The sequence below is a fragment of the Crocodylus siamensis genome, chromosome 2, assembly GCF_052110815.1.
Source record: "Crocodylus siamensis isolate JL-2025a chromosome 2, ASM5211081v1, whole genome shotgun sequence".
Taxonomy (NCBI): Eukaryota; Metazoa; Chordata; order Crocodylia; family Crocodylidae; genus Crocodylus; species Crocodylus siamensis.
Window position 1 is genome coordinate 55,167,192 of NC_143396.1, and position 16,157 is coordinate 55,183,348.

General features: G+C 39.4%; 1 protein-coding gene across 2 annotated transcripts; it reads right to left on the bottom strand.

Annotated features, from left to right (window-relative positions):
• Positions 1 to 55: 55 nt before the first annotated feature.
• Positions 56 to 12,953, bottom strand: SGCB (sarcoglycan beta). Of its 2 annotated transcripts, XM_090035908.1 has the most exons (6): positions 10,216 to 11,160; positions 7,670 to 7,879; positions 6,146 to 6,331; positions 5,839 to 6,030; positions 4,496 to 4,627; positions 56 to 3,822 (listed from the first exon to the last, which is right to left on the bottom strand). In XM_090035908.1, the coding sequence occupies exons 1-6, from the start codon at positions 10,237 to 10,239 to the stop codon at positions 3,619 to 3,621; spliced, it is 948 nt and encodes a 315-aa protein (XP_089892034.1). In that variant the 5' UTR covers positions 10,240 to 11,160; the 3' UTR covers positions 56 to 3,618. The 2 variants fall into 2 exon arrangements, with proteins under 2 accessions (XP_089892034.1, XP_089892035.1); XM_090035909.1 differs by lacking the exon at positions 6,146 to 6,331 and having other exon boundaries at positions 10,216 to 12,953.
• Positions 12,954 to 16,157: the final 3,204 nt, after the last annotated feature.

Consider the following 16,157-nt stretch of genomic DNA (forward strand, 5'->3'; position numbering starts at 1 on the left):
CAACATGTACTTTAAACTTACATTCACTTGTGTATAAAACTTGTAAAGCAGAGTCTGGATTTTAGAAATTTATTTGTTTCATTTCAAATCTTAAGTATTAGAAACTTCATACTTTGTTTTAACATATTCAAACAGCCACCTTAAAAAATGCAGAAGATATTTTTTTTCCAAGAAGCTATATTAGAAGTATATAGCAGTGTATTTTACAGAGGAACACAGCCTGAACTTTGAACACCTCTAGAACCTCAAATGCATCTGTAGTAGTTAAATAAACATGTGAGCACAACAAGTCTTTAAATAAAAGTAGAGAATACAAAAAGTGAATTAGTTCAAGTGAAACCACAAATAAATACACAACACAGGGTACTTAAGTCATTAGTATTTTTAAACTGTGTAAACTTTAGTGAAGGCAATCAAATATACTAACAGTATACAAATAATTAGCACTAGCACCTTAGATATTAATCCTTATCTGAATAAGGATTATTTTTGCTGACTTTCAATTAAATACATATAATTTTTACACAAGTTCAGCTGTAATTTAAGAGTATTGCAGTTGTTAGAAACAAATCTTTCAAATGAACTTTGCATTTAGTGTCTCAGTAAGACATTCAATAAGAATGCTAAGTGTAGGTAATATTTTGAGTCTTGCGTGTATCCAAAAGTTATCAATATTCATTGTATAGTGGTTATAATGTTCCCTGGTAGATGTTCTAATTAATCTAGGTAATAAATTTGACTACAATTTTTTTACCTTTTACCAAAAGTACTGTCACTCTTTATATCATGCTTTTATAAATTGAAGCTGATGTAAAAAAGTATCAGTTTGCCATTAGAAATAGAGTGAATATATTAGAACTTTTGCATGTTTCAGGGAAATTTAATTTTAGTAAGGTATGGATAATGCTTATCTATTTTTGGAAAATAGTAAGATTTATGAATGAAACACGCAGTGTAAGTGCAAAATATTAAGATTTATTCTGCCGTGTCTAAAGTGTGTCGATTTACTTTGACTTATTTCATATTCAAGAAAACATCAACCAAAAGCAAAACTGAACACCAAAACGTGAACACATCCTAAAATGCAATTATTGTTGTCTTCGTCTGTTCCTCGTATATACTTCTTTACTGTTCACCCCCAGTTGTTGCCTCCCATCTAAACTATGGCTTCTGTCCTGTATCCTGTTCCATATTAATAGACTCCTGCATTTATTTCATCAGGATCCTTCTAAAGTCAAAAGCACAATTCAGGAGAAGAACCTAAGACTGCAAAAGCTTTGGAGCAGGGAACATAACAGTCTTTTGTGAAATACCCTGCACCCACATGGGCACCATAAAATAATAAAGTAAGAATGTATTTATCTTCCTATAACAAATGACACATTCAATTGTGAAGTTAATGTGTAACACTTGTTACAACTCTTAGGAAAAGAATGCATTCTTATCTAGTAAAATCTGGGAATAACATTTCCAGGAAACTGTACATGGCTTCTTGTTAAGTATTGCCTGTTGTAAAAGGAAACCATTTCAAAATAAAGGTAACAAATGAAAAAGGTTTAAAATAAGCAAATCTAAGTTCCATTGACAGAGCAATATGTGAACTTCTCTCCAGAAACTGTTGTAGGGTATAATGGTTTTACTGAGGACCTCAACTGATCACGATACGTAAGAATTTGTCTAACTTTAAAGAGGATAAACAATTCCACTTGCATTAAATTTAGATAATGTGCTTACGTACCATGCTATATTTGGGCCTGAACTACTGTCATATTTAGAACTGTGGATCAGTACACATTTCTAATCTGCTAAATTAGAATGTAAATACCAGGTTACTTAGTAACACATTTGCATTTTTATGAACTGTAAATAACTATACATCTTTTTAAAAGTTTTACAGTCATGGTATCAGTCATTACTGCTTATACTAGTGGTATACCAGTGTTTTGAGCATCGCTTGTAGAATACCATAAACTAATAAAATTATTTGTATTAAAATATCTAAGAAAAAGATATTGTCCTAGACAGTGAAAAAACTATTGTCAATACACCTCAAAATATCACTTTAAGTAACATAAATACAGTGCTTTGCATAGTTTAAATAAATGTCACAACATCATGATGATGGGAAAAATACTCTTGATCAATCACAAGTTGTATTGATAATATTTCAAACATGAAAAAATGAGCAATTCTACTTAAAATAACATTTGTACAATAATACTAATGGATGGAAATATTTTCATGGTAATATTTCTGAATCTAGGAAGTATTTTTTTTAAATAGTCATCATAATATGTAGCTGAAGTAAGGGGAAATTTAAACAAAACTCTGCTATAGGTTCTTTCAGTCACTATGTATAAATGTTTTGGCAAATATTAAAATTACAAACTAGTCATTTGGAATTTTTCACACAACAGTGACCATATTCCTATCAAGCATACAATCTTTGGCTTTCCTTTGATAGCTGCCTAAAGGCTTTTATTGCTGCCCAAAAGTTGAATCCCGATGTTCTTTCTCTAAGCTTCTGTTTGAATGAGGTAAAGGACATGCTTATATCGGGACAGCTTATTTTACTAGCTGCCTATATGGGTCCCAGATTTTTCTTAAAATGTCTTCTGAAAGATCCAACCCATTGAAAAGAATTGTAATTATGAAGACTTCATATTAAGATTCCAACAGTCAATACTTATCAAATGCAAATATAACTTGAATCTATTTTGATAAAGATTTAATTGCCTTCACCTGGCTACAGTTTTAAAAGCCAACCACTGTTTTAGCATCCAAAGTGTAAGCATGGGTATTGGAACATGCCAAACAGTTTGATGCACTTTGATGAGAGCAGTTATTTAGGTGATGAATTTTCTTCACCCCAAAGAATTATTCATGTGAGAGTGATTGAAGGTGGACGGAAAAACAGTCTAAAAGGGAACGCTTGCCCTTTGCTTCCCCTTTTGTTCAGTTTCTCTCTAAAAAGTTGGAACGTTCACTTAAATTACTCTTGGGAAGATTCCTAGTTATTTCACTCGGGTTCCCTTCATTCCTGCTAAGCATGACTCTCATGAAGTGGGCTACAGGTACTTCCCCATCTCCTCCTCTGAACCCTTTCTTTAAAGGTGATCCAAGGGGGGAGGGAGGCTCTATGGAATAAGAAAAACAACAAACAGTACGACTTTTCCACATACCAAAGTTGGAACAATGATCATCCTCCAAACCCTGCCCCTTCATTCTACGTTGATTCCAACAACCTGTTAGGAATGTAGGAAGAAAACCTGCATTCCAGAGGCAGTATTAAAGGCACTTTTGCAGGAACACTAAGTGCCTTGTTAGGATCAGGTCTTCAATAAAAATATCTTTTGATTGCAATTAATCAAGGTACTTCAACTGAAGGATGTGCTAAGTCAGAGCTATTATTAGAATAAATGCTTTAAATACTGAAAGTATGCAATAAGGCATAATACTGCTAAACACAATGCCCTGTGTTAAAAATGCTACAAAACAAATTTAAACGGCTATAAACTGCAAAACAATAAATCCTTGCATGCAACTGTTTTATACAGACAAATGTAAACATGTAAATGAACTCTCCAAGCAAACTCTCTCCTCCAAGTGCTTCTATGTTCAGTGCGTGGCTCCACAGGGGTTGACTGCAGTTTGACAACCCATATTGTGGCTCATCACTTGAACTCTAAATAGAGTACCATCTGCACACATGCAGAGCTTGTAGCGCACCCAGTCGCCATTGTTAAACTGTTCCCCGTAAGAAGAACTTGGCAGTCGAGATGTGCTGACCATAACAGTTCCATTCAGAATGATGCTGTTTTCCTAGTAAAAGAATAATTATGCAAATATTCAAACAGAGGTAGAGTATTCCTTTTCTGAAGAATACATTTAACCAATAACTCTTTTCAAAACTACCTTAAAGATGTAAACAAAATAACATTTTTATTTAGTCTGTGAGCTATAATTTCACTAATTTTACCAATGATGTCATCATACACCTCAGTTCTGACCTGCAATGCATTTTACTCTTTCACTTATAGGTCAATATTGAGCAAAAACTGCTAACTGTATAGCAGTCATATTTGCAGTGTTAAAGAATATTTACTGTGGATTAAAAACAAATATATTGAGTTTTACTTGTGAAACAATAAATAAGACTTTACTTCATGTTTCCAGACAAGAAAATGTTTATTTTCATGCTGTTTTCCCCTTTACCTATTCCCCACTCCAAGCAATCCACAGTGCTAACACAACCTCAAAAATGGTTTAGTACAAGCTAGCTCAAAGCTTTTGAAAGCCCTTTAAAAATTGGACTAATATATTTGCTTTTGTAGTATTTCCAAATAACAAACTTGAGTTGAACTACTATTAAACTATATTTTCATACAACATAAGTTTCTGCAGATTGGATCCCTACAAGAAATGCAATAATTAATTTATCATCTTCAGTTTGAAAATAAGATAGTATAAACAACTGCCAACATAGAATAGTTACCGCTTTTAATTCCATATCACCTCCCATCCGAAACTCAATCATTTTGCCCATAATGAAAACTCCTTCATTTCCACGTACAATGGCACGTCCATCAACCTTTATATTTAGATCACTGGTAGCATTGCTGGTAATCTGAGAGAGTGGAAAAAAAGTAAAGGTGGGTACAGTGTGAAAAGTTCCATTTATGCGAGTCTAAATAGTTCTGTTAAATTGTTTAACTAAGAGATATCAAAACCGCTAAAAATTTTCATAAAGTATTAATGCATGTCGCATATCATTATCCTTAAATCTCCAAAGACTTCTCATTTAGTTATATTTAGAAACAAGATTGTTGTTTTTTTTAAAAGGTCTGTTTTGACTAAAAAGTTTATTATTCTAGCCTGTCAGATGGATTATACTTGCAGATTCCTGATCAAGTTTAAATATAACAAGGATATCAATAATCAATCTGAGAACATTTAGAAGGATACACAGTTCATTTGGGTTCTAAAATTTAATCTAAATGGGTTTTTTGCTATGAAAAGTGACTATGGAAAATTGCTTCCTCTGTACTGGCTTGATTTACTCCTTGTATGCATCGAGTCATATCTGTTTACTGTAAGGATAAAAATAACTTTTCCACTTTTTAGCAGAAAAGGCTGCAGAGCCTTAATTATATGTAATGATGTACAAGAAAAATATCAGTTTGGCTGTAAGTTCCCTGACACAGTCTGTAGGATTTGCAGCTGGAAAACTTTACTTGGAAATAGAATGTATTTGATTTGGAGGTAATAAATTGACAAATACAGAACTTCATGCTGAGGTTTTCATTTTCAATTTAATTGCACTTAAAAAACGTATGTGCTACCCACAAGTCATGTGACTTACACACACTTGATTATAACCAAAATATAATCATCAAGAAAAAGAAAATAATAGGTACAATTTTGGTGATTAGCTTTGTAAGTTCTTAAAAAGATGAGATGCCCAAAGATTTTTCAGTGGTAGTAATCATACAGCTAACTGGAACTACTACCTGTGCATGAAGAACCCAATATCAAATAGGAATGTGGGCATTCCTTTCCATATAGTTATATTATAATGGCTAGTTAAAACATTAGTGTTGTTCTAAATTATTTTGTTACTTCCCAAAGTGTGGTAAAAAACCCCATATACTTATCATTTTTCAGGACTGTTTTTTCAGGGCAATATTATTTTCATGACAATCATTTTATGGTTAAAATCCTGCATATGCTTGAAAGGCTACATTTCAACACAAATACATTTCTTGTTAGATACAAAACTGTCTGATTGTGAACTCTTAGGTAAGGGAAAAAGAGATGAGTATATTAAAATAAGCATACCCTCTCTGTAGATGCCTTTTGTACATTCAAAATTTTCACTCCATTTGGCAAATGAAACTCGTGAGTCTCGTAGTCTGTGCTAAACAAAGTATTCTGTGTCCGTGGGTCAACAAATTCCATACCAATATCACTGGTAATGGAAGTTTTGTCCTTTTCAACACTGAGTTTTGTTGTTCCTTGCTGAAATACAATCTTCAAAAACAAATCATGTTAATCTTAAATGTTTCTGTTATATTTACCATTACTACCAATACTGCAATTCCCCCATGTTATTGCCCATATACTTTCAACTCATGATCCAGCTTACAGGCTGGTTATTCCCAGTGATCACCAAATCTTCATTACGCCTGCCTCCTACAGTACTCTTATATAATGGATGTATGACTCCCATGTCAGATGTTTGTTTAAATCTCAGTAAGCCACTCTCATGAAACTCCATGCTATCGCAGCCATTGGGTCCAATCCGAATCACAGCCCAGATAACAAGTGTGATCTAAAAGAGTAAAAAAGGGTAATTTTGTATCTATGAACACTGTAAGAAAACAACTGTGTTCAAAAGACAAAATTTAATTAACTGTTACAGTTAAAAATTTCTAGCAATGAATCACTTTTACAATGCAAATGTAAAAGGAATTATTTCTATTAAAAAAGAAAAAAAACAAAACAAAAAAACCTGTCCTTTGCCTTACCGTGTTAATAGTTCCTACTGGTAGCACCAGAATACAGTAAGAAGCAGCTCTTATTTTAAATATGAATTTTGAAATAAAAACTCCTTTGAAATAAAAACAAAAAAAATCTATTTTCTATATGTATCAAATCACTGTACACTATTTAAGTTAAAAAATCAAGTCATCTTGCTGTCTGAGGTAACAGGTGCACTCTGAGCTAAATAAATGCAAAGGAAGGGTGTTAATGCAGGAAACAGTTAATCACGAGTCAAGAAAACTCCTCAAAAGTTGTTGGTACACTGAAATGTTTAATTATGAGAAGAAATAATTTTATTATTTAGAGAAAATGAAAAGCAAAGGTGGGCATTCTAGTAGTGAGCTAGCAAGTAGCAAATCAAAGTGTAAGGTTTAAAAATGGTCATAGATGCATTTCAAAAACAAAAGTTCCATGGTTAGCTGAGGTGATTCACTCCATTTCAGTATACTAACTCTGAATGTACATTGCACTGATACTGCTTTGTGCTGTTTACCATTGCTGAGCTCTGGGAATGGAAATTAATTTAAGATTCCTGCTCCTTGCACTTTAATTAAAGCTCACTGAATATGCTTTAGTTAAAGCACCCGTGCCGCCATTTTTAAGCATGGGGACACGGATGCACAAGATGCTGGAGTCTGCTGGAGCACGGTAACTACCATGTTCCAGCACACTTGATTAACTGAGTCTGCTCCAACGTGCTGCAATTACAATGTGTCAGAACATTATAAGGCACCCTTAGATTTTAAGCTGTTTGAGTCAGGAACAGCTTAATTCCTGTAAAACCACTTGCAAAATTATGGCGCTTTAATATCAGTAATAATAGAGGACTTTAGCGAGAAATGCAGTAAAAGGAGAATATAGTTGATTATTTCTTTAGATGATAAGACCCAGAAAAAACAGAATAATTTGGGAGCTGTTCCAAATAAAAAACCCAAACCTGTGAAAGTTTTCATACTGCTAATACACGGAAGAGGAGTGGAAAAATAAAAAATAAATCTTTACATTACAAGTTTGTGCTGTCAATATTATTCTGATGTATACTGCAATAAGTTTATCTATTTAGCAAAGGCTCAAATATAAAACAAACATAGCCAAATGTCACCTGCAGTCTAAGTAATGTACTCACAATCAAATTGATGACAGCCAAAATAAAAAGGAGGACAATCACACAAATGGCCAAATTGCCTTTCCTGCCTCTTAAGCCTGTTTTATGCAGACGGTCTTCATCAATTGGAATATATCCAGCTTTAAAGTTACTATTATGTTCTTTATTAATGTTCCTCCGCTCAACAGCTTTCTCACGCATAGACTTCTTCACAGGACCATTAGAGCTTTGCTACAAAGTGATGAAAAACACCAAAGTTAGAATTTTAAGTGACTTGTGGAATATTTAAACTGTCATTCATGTTTAGAATTTCAGTTTTTAACTCACATCAGTACAGATAGTGTTACCAAAAAAAACAGTTACAAGGAATTTATCAATTATTAAGATAACATCTACAAAGTATCAGCAAGATTTGTTGCATTAGTATTTCAGCTGTAAATAATTTAATGGCATATTTAATGTAATAAAATATATTTCACTGTACATATTTATGTATTAGAGTTGATATGGTTCTATCAGATTATTTACTGATGGAAAAAGATTTTTCTGGTTTCCTCTGGACTAGTGGGTAAATCCATTAAGACACTTGCACAAGAATTTAGGAAACGATGAGGATGCAAGCCATAAAATACAGCTGAAGTGCAGTTTGTATAACCCATTTTTCCTGTTTTTATTTGTCTAACATACCCACAAATGGTGATATATAATGGTACTCAACCTTTCTGGACTCAAGACACTCCTCCATAATTTTTGTGAATTAAGTAGCACCTAGTTTATATATTACAGTGTTTACCTCCTTGCAGAAAGGCTAGGCAGTGTGGGTGTGGGGCTGGTCAGGCAGGGACAAACCTGAGCCAACATTTATCTACCTATCTTAGCTTATCTCCTCATGCCTCAGGGCACCCTTCAAAGGATCTGGCAGTGGGCAGCCTGGCTGAGAATCACTGTTATAGACTAACACAGGGGTTTTCAACCTTTTTTATTAAGTGTACCCCTGGTGGCTGGATGTAGAGCAGGAGCGGGGGGGGGGGGCGGGGTAGCGCATTGCTGGATGTGGAATGGTGGCAGCAGCCTGGGGTGGTGGCAGTGGCTTCCAGGACCCCACCCCTCTGCGTCTAGCTAGCCAGACAGTGCCTGTGTGGCCCACAAAGGGGCACTGCTGTCCCCACACAGCCCTGCTCCTGGGAGGTGGTGGCATGGGGTGGTCCCGCACACCAGCATGTACCCTGTAGGGCACGGGTTGTCAACTGGGGGTATTCATTGGCAGGTGGAGACAGAGTGATGCTTACACCATCCCGTGCTGGTGCACAGGCAACACCCGCCTAGTTGGATGTGGTGGGTGGGGGAAGCTTGAATGTGGCAGCTCTCACCACTCTGCATTCAGCCATGTACCACCCCCTCACCTCCACTCTGCATCCAGCTGTGTGCTGTCCCCTCCCCCTGCGCTGGATCCGGCTGCTGGGAGTACAATGATCCATGTCCAGCTGCCAGGGGTACACTCACGCAAAAAGGTTGAAAACTGCAGGCCTAGGGCCTTCCCAAATGTCCCTGGGGGTATGTGTATCCATGGTTGACAACCCCTGGACTAACAAATACATGTACAGTAAATGAGAGAGAGAAAGAGAGAGTCTGTGTGTGTGTAGCAAACAAAGATATATAGCAAAAGTTATCATGGGCTGAAGCTCGTTTCATTAATGGCTGTGAAAGGACCTGCACAAAGGGTCTCATGAAATGAACTTCAGCTCCCAAAAGCTTGTGCTATATATCTAGGTATCTCTGTATCTCCTATAGCAGAACACTTGAACCCACCTCCTTTGATTCCTGCTCTACCCAAATTTAAAGCCAGCTGCCTGGTAGTGACAGCAGCACTTCTAGTCAGGCAGTGTGTGGGGAGTCAATTGACTTCATGGCTCATTGTCAATCCCCCCGCCCCACCCCGACAGGCTTAAGGGCCCTCTCTCCTTTTTAATGGCCTTGCTAGCCCTCCCACCCACCTGCTGAGCTGTCCTGTCTTCTGCCATGCTGCTGCCTGTCAGCTGCTCCTAGTAACAAAGCTGTTTCCCAGCCCTGCAGCCTGTTTTGAACTCCTTCCCATGAAGCTCTTTGTTACTGCTTCAATCTTAAACTGAACAAGGCAGCCCTAGGCCCCTGGTCTGCACCTACGGCCCCTAGTCCCTTTTCACCTGGAGAACAGACCTGCTGCTTCAGAGGCGAGGCAGCACCTCACGGCCTGCGCCCCTTTCCACAACCCTTAGTCAGCTGATGCCAGGACTGAGCGTGGGCTCAGGCTCGTGCAGGGTTTAGCTGACGGCTGAACAGGGCTGGAATAGGGGTGGTGCGACAGCCGGCGTCTGAGCTCCCACCCAGCCCTGCCGCCCTATACTCTGGGCCTCCCCTCGGGGCATGAGCCTGGAGGGGCGACCCCCTGCCAGCTGAGGCGCGGCTCCAGCTGCACAGACCCACCCGGCCCCAGGGCTGCCAGCCCCCCGCAGCCCGCGGCCGCCGCCCGCCCCGTTCAGCAGCCGGAGCCGGAGCCACAGGCCGAGGGGCGCTCGGCTGGGACCCACCTGCTCGGAGGCTGCCGCCGCCATCTTGCGCCGCTGCCTCTGGCCGTTGGCTCCTCCCAGCCCCGCCCGCAGCACGTAGCAGAGGCCCGGCTGCTGGCCTGGGGAAGGGCGCGCAGTTCCCCCTGGCGGGCACCGGCCCGGGCTGCGTTGTGGTACCCGCGGCTTCCCCCGCGCCTGGAGGGCTGCGTCTCGCCCGCCAGCCGGCTCGACCCCCTCGCCGAGGCTGCTACAACCCCCCGAGTCAGACTCTTCCCGTCCTCCGACACCGGCCAAGGGAGCTCGTCGGGATTTCGCGCTGAACTACTGGGCTGCTGGAGCGACCTCGCGGGGGGGCCTCCACCGGCCCGGGGGACTTCTCCTTTCCTGCCGCCTCAGCCTGACAAGGAGCGGCCTCCGAAGAGTTCAGCGGGAGGCTTTTCAGTTGTGTGGCAGAGGCCGCCGCATTAGGCTGCGGCACGTGCCCCATTGCATCCATCTCTGCCCTGCAGTCCCGCCGGTGACATGTCCTTGTTACCTGTCCTTGTTTTTATGTCTTCAAATGCCCTATTGTATTTTTAATCTGCTGTTCATTAAAGTTTCTGGGCTTGAAAGGTATTCACTACAACAAAAAGTCTGCTATAAATGCCAGCTGAGATATTTTGAAGTCTCATAAAAATTTGCCTCAGGATTTGGGGAATATATCAAGAGGACTCTCAATTTCCTTCTTTCTTCAATGTCTAGGGTGTTTGTTTTTTTAATTTGTGAAAGCAGTTTAACATATGCAGGCAGCCCTTGACTTAAGACATTTAGAGTTACAATGAACAGCATTTACAACGTCCATAAATTGACACCCTGTTTCAACTTTCTGATGTCAGTTTTGACTTTACAATACTTGATCCAATGCGACGCCATGCCAGCAAACAAGTTCGCCGCATTGCCCATCTCGCTGGAGAACATCTATCCAAGCTTCCTTGGACACTTTCTTTAGGAAAGCAGACAAGATTCAGTCCAACCAAGAACCCTTCAAAAAGTCCAGCAAAGTCACTTCAAAGAAGTCCTTCCAAATCAATACAATTGCTATTTACAATTTAAATACATTAATGTAGCTATATTACTCTTCTATGATTGAGTACAACATTCTGGGTTATTTTTGGTGAAAATAGGGTATCGGGTCTTGGTTCAGGAACCAATCCCCCCATTTATAAAGTTGTTCCTATGGGAAAATTGGTTCCGAGTTACAGTGTTTCAGCTTAAGACACAATTTTCAGGAGCCAATTGTATCGTAAGTCTGAGGACTACTTGCAAATTGATGGAAACCAATGAGGGTTGAAAACTTTTATTACTTATGGTTTTTTAAGGCTCACAGATTACTTACAGTCCATGCAGGGTTTGGGCTTATGCATCTACAAAAACTGCTAGTTCTTAAGTTTTGCATAAGCTCAAAATTAAAGGGAGAAATATTAGAATTAACATGCTGAGTCGGAATGCTTACACTGAAATAACACTCGAGACGCTGCATCTGAATTGATAACTACGTTCATTTATTGCACTATGCTTATAGAGGCATAGCCCATGTTTCTTAGTGCTTTGGTAAGTTGATATGTACCATGAATTGTTGGAAAACTCTTCTCTCTGGGCATGCAGTGGGACTTGTGAGAAGTTGTTTTGGCAGCTACATGGATTGTGCTCATTCAGGGTTTAGTCTGTTTGCTCTCTCAAACAGGTAACTCAAGTTTAAAGTAGGTGGATTGGGTTCAAGTTAAGGGTGACACTTGATTTACAGTTTCCAGTGAGGAAAACACCTAATATAGACAAGATTCAAAAGCAAGAATCAGAATCACACTTGAAAGAAGGTAAGATGGAAGATATTGATGAAGAGGAGGAAGAAGGAGTAGTTCTTAGAAGAATGGGTTGGAGGGAAGTTCCTGGAAGGAACTGAAGGCAGAGGGATTTGTCCACTCATAGGAATGGCACTGTGAGGACCAGCAAAAAGAAACTAAAGGAATTAAAATGAGAGAACTGCAAAAAGTGTACCAAAGAAGGGACAAATAAAGAAGAAAAGAGTAGAGAAGTAGGTTAAGGCAGGTTTACATAAAACTTTGAATATGAAGAACAGGAGCTTGAATCTGATTTCATAAGGGCTTGTCTATCCAAGAACACTGACATCTAGTGCTATGCCTAGAAACATAGCTATAGTGGAATAATTTCTCCATAGTTATACCCATATAACTACCTTGTATAAACACTCTTTTGGAATAAAAGAAAAATTACTCTGCTTCCTAAGTGATGTATATAATTATTCCACTATAACTATACTTATTCATTTCAGTCAACCAATCCAATCAAGTGCCATTCTTGTCAAGAGGCTTAGTGACATGATGAACAAATGTTCTCCACTTGACTCTTGTCACCAGCTTTGCTACTGTATAGTCTAGTTCACACTTCCATGCCTTCATACCATCTCTTCCTTGGTTGACCCAACTTTCTCTTCTGTGGTACACAACATTCTGTTATATCTTTTTCTAGGATATAATATCTATCTATTTTTTTCTAGTATGTACTTATATCTATATGTTTCTTTATGTAGCCATGCCCAAAGAGATAGGAAACTATTTAAGGGATTCAATGGGGGGCACAGTGTGTTTGGTGCAATTGGAGAGGAAGCATTTGTGACTGATTTGAAGGAGAAGAGAGAAACCTAGGAACTTCTCACGGGATGTGTCTAAACGTGCATTTATGCCAGCTTGATTTTACTGCACAGTAAGTGGGAATAGGCCGGCGTCTACACATGCAGGCTTTAAAGCACATTAACACTGTGTGGACTGACTTGGGACTAGAGTTAGTCCCAAGTCAGTCCACACACAGTGTTACTGTGCAGTAAGGTGTCTACACATGTTTCTGCACAGTAACTAATCAGGCATAAATGCAGGTATCAAATTTATGCTCAAGTTGGCATAAGTCAACGTATTTACTGCACAATACAGGTATGCATGTGTAGATACACACTGGTACTGTGCGGTAATTTTTATTTACTGCACAGGAAATGCACGTGTGTAGATGCGCCACTGTGTTATATCAAACCCATGGTCTGTCTAGGCCAGGCTTCTGTCTCAAGCAATAGCAGTAGATGATTCAGATAACAAATCCACAACAGGCAGGTACAAAATAATCTGTCCCCCAATGAGGATCTTATTTTAAGATCAGCTGGTTAGACAGTGTTTTAAACCAAGTGATGTTTTATATCCTTTCAGTACTCTTTTTAACATTAATTTGCTATTTTAGGTTATTTTTATTATTCCTCCAAGGGCAGAGCCGGGAGATTTGCAGTGGGTGCATCTGCACTTGCCATTCAGTTTTGTAGTGCAGGTAGAGTGAGCTCACTCTTGTCAGCATGGTTACTACTCTACTGGAGCACCCAGGGTGGATCAAGAAGTGGTGCAATGACATTGTTGTACTCAGGTAATGCCATGGCAACAGCAACTGAGGACTCTTTACATCACCAAATCAGGCAAGAATCTCCCCCTCTCCTCCCCTTTGTGTTTAGCAGCATGTCCCCCAAACAGTCAAATGATATATTATGTGAAAAAGTAGAAGAGGCATCTTATAACCAGTTTTAAGATGACAAATTTGATGAATTTACAAAAGGAATAATGTGTAGTTGCCTGTGGTAGCAAAGACTGTAGTTAGTGTCTCAGGAGGTTTATTTCTGTCCATTGTTCTATATTCCTGTGAAAGTAGACCTGGCCATAGTGAGAGACCTAACACCAGTGGAGATGGAGCAAGAAAAATAAAGGATGACAAAAGGATGACATTAAGGTTGCGAGTCAGAGACAGAAGGGGTAAAGTAATTCTTAAAGCAACAAATCCAGTTAAACATTCTTTATATATCATTTTGATCCCATACTTTTGTGCTAGGATGGTCCAAAAGAATGTCAACTGTAGTGATGATTTGTGATTTGAGTATGTGCTACCTTAACTACTATGCAATGGATAAGGAAAATAAAAAGCATCTTTGGGGCATTTTATTTATATTTTAGGGTTTTTTTCTTTTGTACACAAATGTTTATTGTTCTGTTTAAACAATAGTAGTTAACCAAATATTTTCTAGCACTTCTGTGGTGAAGATTATATAAACTTATATAACTAAACCACATATTTATAAAAGAGAAGCTATTATGGAAAGTTGTGCATTAGCCCTCAGTGAGCTGAACAACCGTGCAATTTTACTAATGTCAGCCCATCTGTTACTTCCCTGTGGTATCCTGCTTTCTTCTTTTTACTTCATCTCTTTCACTTTTAAGCACATAAGTGGTCCCATTCACTTTACTTAAACTGTTTGTGATTGGCTTGTTCACATTGAAGTGGTTGGTGACAGATAAGAGACTACTGAAGATTGCTGGCTTCCAGATGGCAGTTACTACTCATTGCGCTACAGTTATGGGCACCATCATGTTACTGGCTTGCCTCTGGACCAGGGCCAGCTCAGTGCAGATCTTAGGGATGGTAGCCCTGATTATTCTCAGGTTTTGCCTGTTGTTGATCCTTAAGATTCATGCTTCCATCAGGCCCCATTTGTCTCTTGGGCCCAGAAGCAGTGGCACAAAGTTTGCAGGTGATTCCAGAGAAGGCTGTCCCCCATGGAGTCCCTTATTTCTTTTTCTTCAACTATGTTTTCTTTGGAGGCACATGGTGTATAACACCACTCAATGAGGCATCGTTGAGTGTCCGAGTCATGGAGCCTTGAGCTGCCTGGCAGATGTGCTGGAAGAAAACAGAAAGCATTGCCAGATGGGTGAAGATTCTGCTGTGAGCTAAAAATCAGAGCTAGTATCTAGTGATGCTGCATTATGAGATACTGGAGGGCAAGGACATAGTAGCCAACCATTCCCTGACCAGTCCTATAATGGCAGAAAGCACCAAGCAGAAGCTAGAGGATCAAATGCCCACATGGCTCTGCCACTTCCACTCAGCTGTATGTGAAGACCTCTGAGGAATTATGACTGAGAGGGATGCTGTATCCATCCTCACCAGTCCAATAGGTGTAGGGCCGCACAACATCATCTGCTCCAGCACCTTATTAAGTGCTTAGGTAGGAGGGACCTATATGTTTGCACACAGTGACACACTCCTACTTAAAAGTGTTTCAAACAAAAGCAGGATTTGAAGTGCTTCATGTGTACATCTGACTATTCCCTAATGACATTCATGTTGAATGGGTCAAACATTTCAGATTGGCTATAAGGTACTGGCTACTCAAATCATTTAATATATGATCAGTCATGTATAAAGAATGTAAAAGCATGTTGTGGCACTCCTGAAGCCAGGGGAAGATGCATCAGAGCTAAAGTACAGACATCTAATTTTAAGCCACCTACCATCATTCACTGAAAAGCACCTAATCTCAGAGAAAACTGAATTCTGTTTAGACATGTCATGAACCAGTCAACTCATGTTCATCTTGTGGTCAATCAGGATCCCCAAGTCCCTTTCGGCCATGGTGCTAGCAAGCGTAGCACTACCGAGCCTATAAGTGTGCTGTGGGTTTTTTTCCCCAAGGTGGAGTATCTTACATTTTTTGGTGTTGAATGCTGTGAGCATGTTCTTCTAGGGCACGCAACAAGATGTTATAGCTTCGTCTTCCCTTGTTTTGGTGTCAATCTTTCCTGCCAACTTTGATGGGAGTAATTAAAGGGGGACACCACATAGGAGGAGTGCTTACTTAGTTTTAATAATGAGCATCAGCAATGCCCGCTCACAAGAAGCGTAACTCGGCTAGCTGCCAGCCGTAGAACCCTCAGCCGGCTCTCCCTACAAGTTCCCGATACACTTATCAGTGAACACTTACCGGGTGGGTTTTGCTAGCCCACCCCACTTATTAATTCACAGCAACAAAGTCCTTGTCACAGATCCGGATGGAGCTGCAATCGTCCAGCTGAATCCTCAATTTGTCTTCAAACAGGCCA

What these genes read in the sequence shown, in the direction of transcription:
- SGCB (XM_090035908.1), bottom strand. Translation starts at nt 10,239, where the DNA reads ATGGCGGCGGCAGCCTCCGAGCAG. An exon ending in TCACTGGGAATAACCAGCCT is followed by an intron (nt 6,031 to 6,145) that starts GTAAGCTGGATC and finishes TTGTTTTTGAAG; the next exon opens with ATTGTATTTCAGCAAGGAAC. An exon ending in GTGATATGGAATTAAAAGCG is followed by an intron (nt 3,823 to 4,495) that starts GTAACTATTCTA and finishes TTCTTTTACTAG; the next exon opens with GAAAACAGCATCATTCTGAA.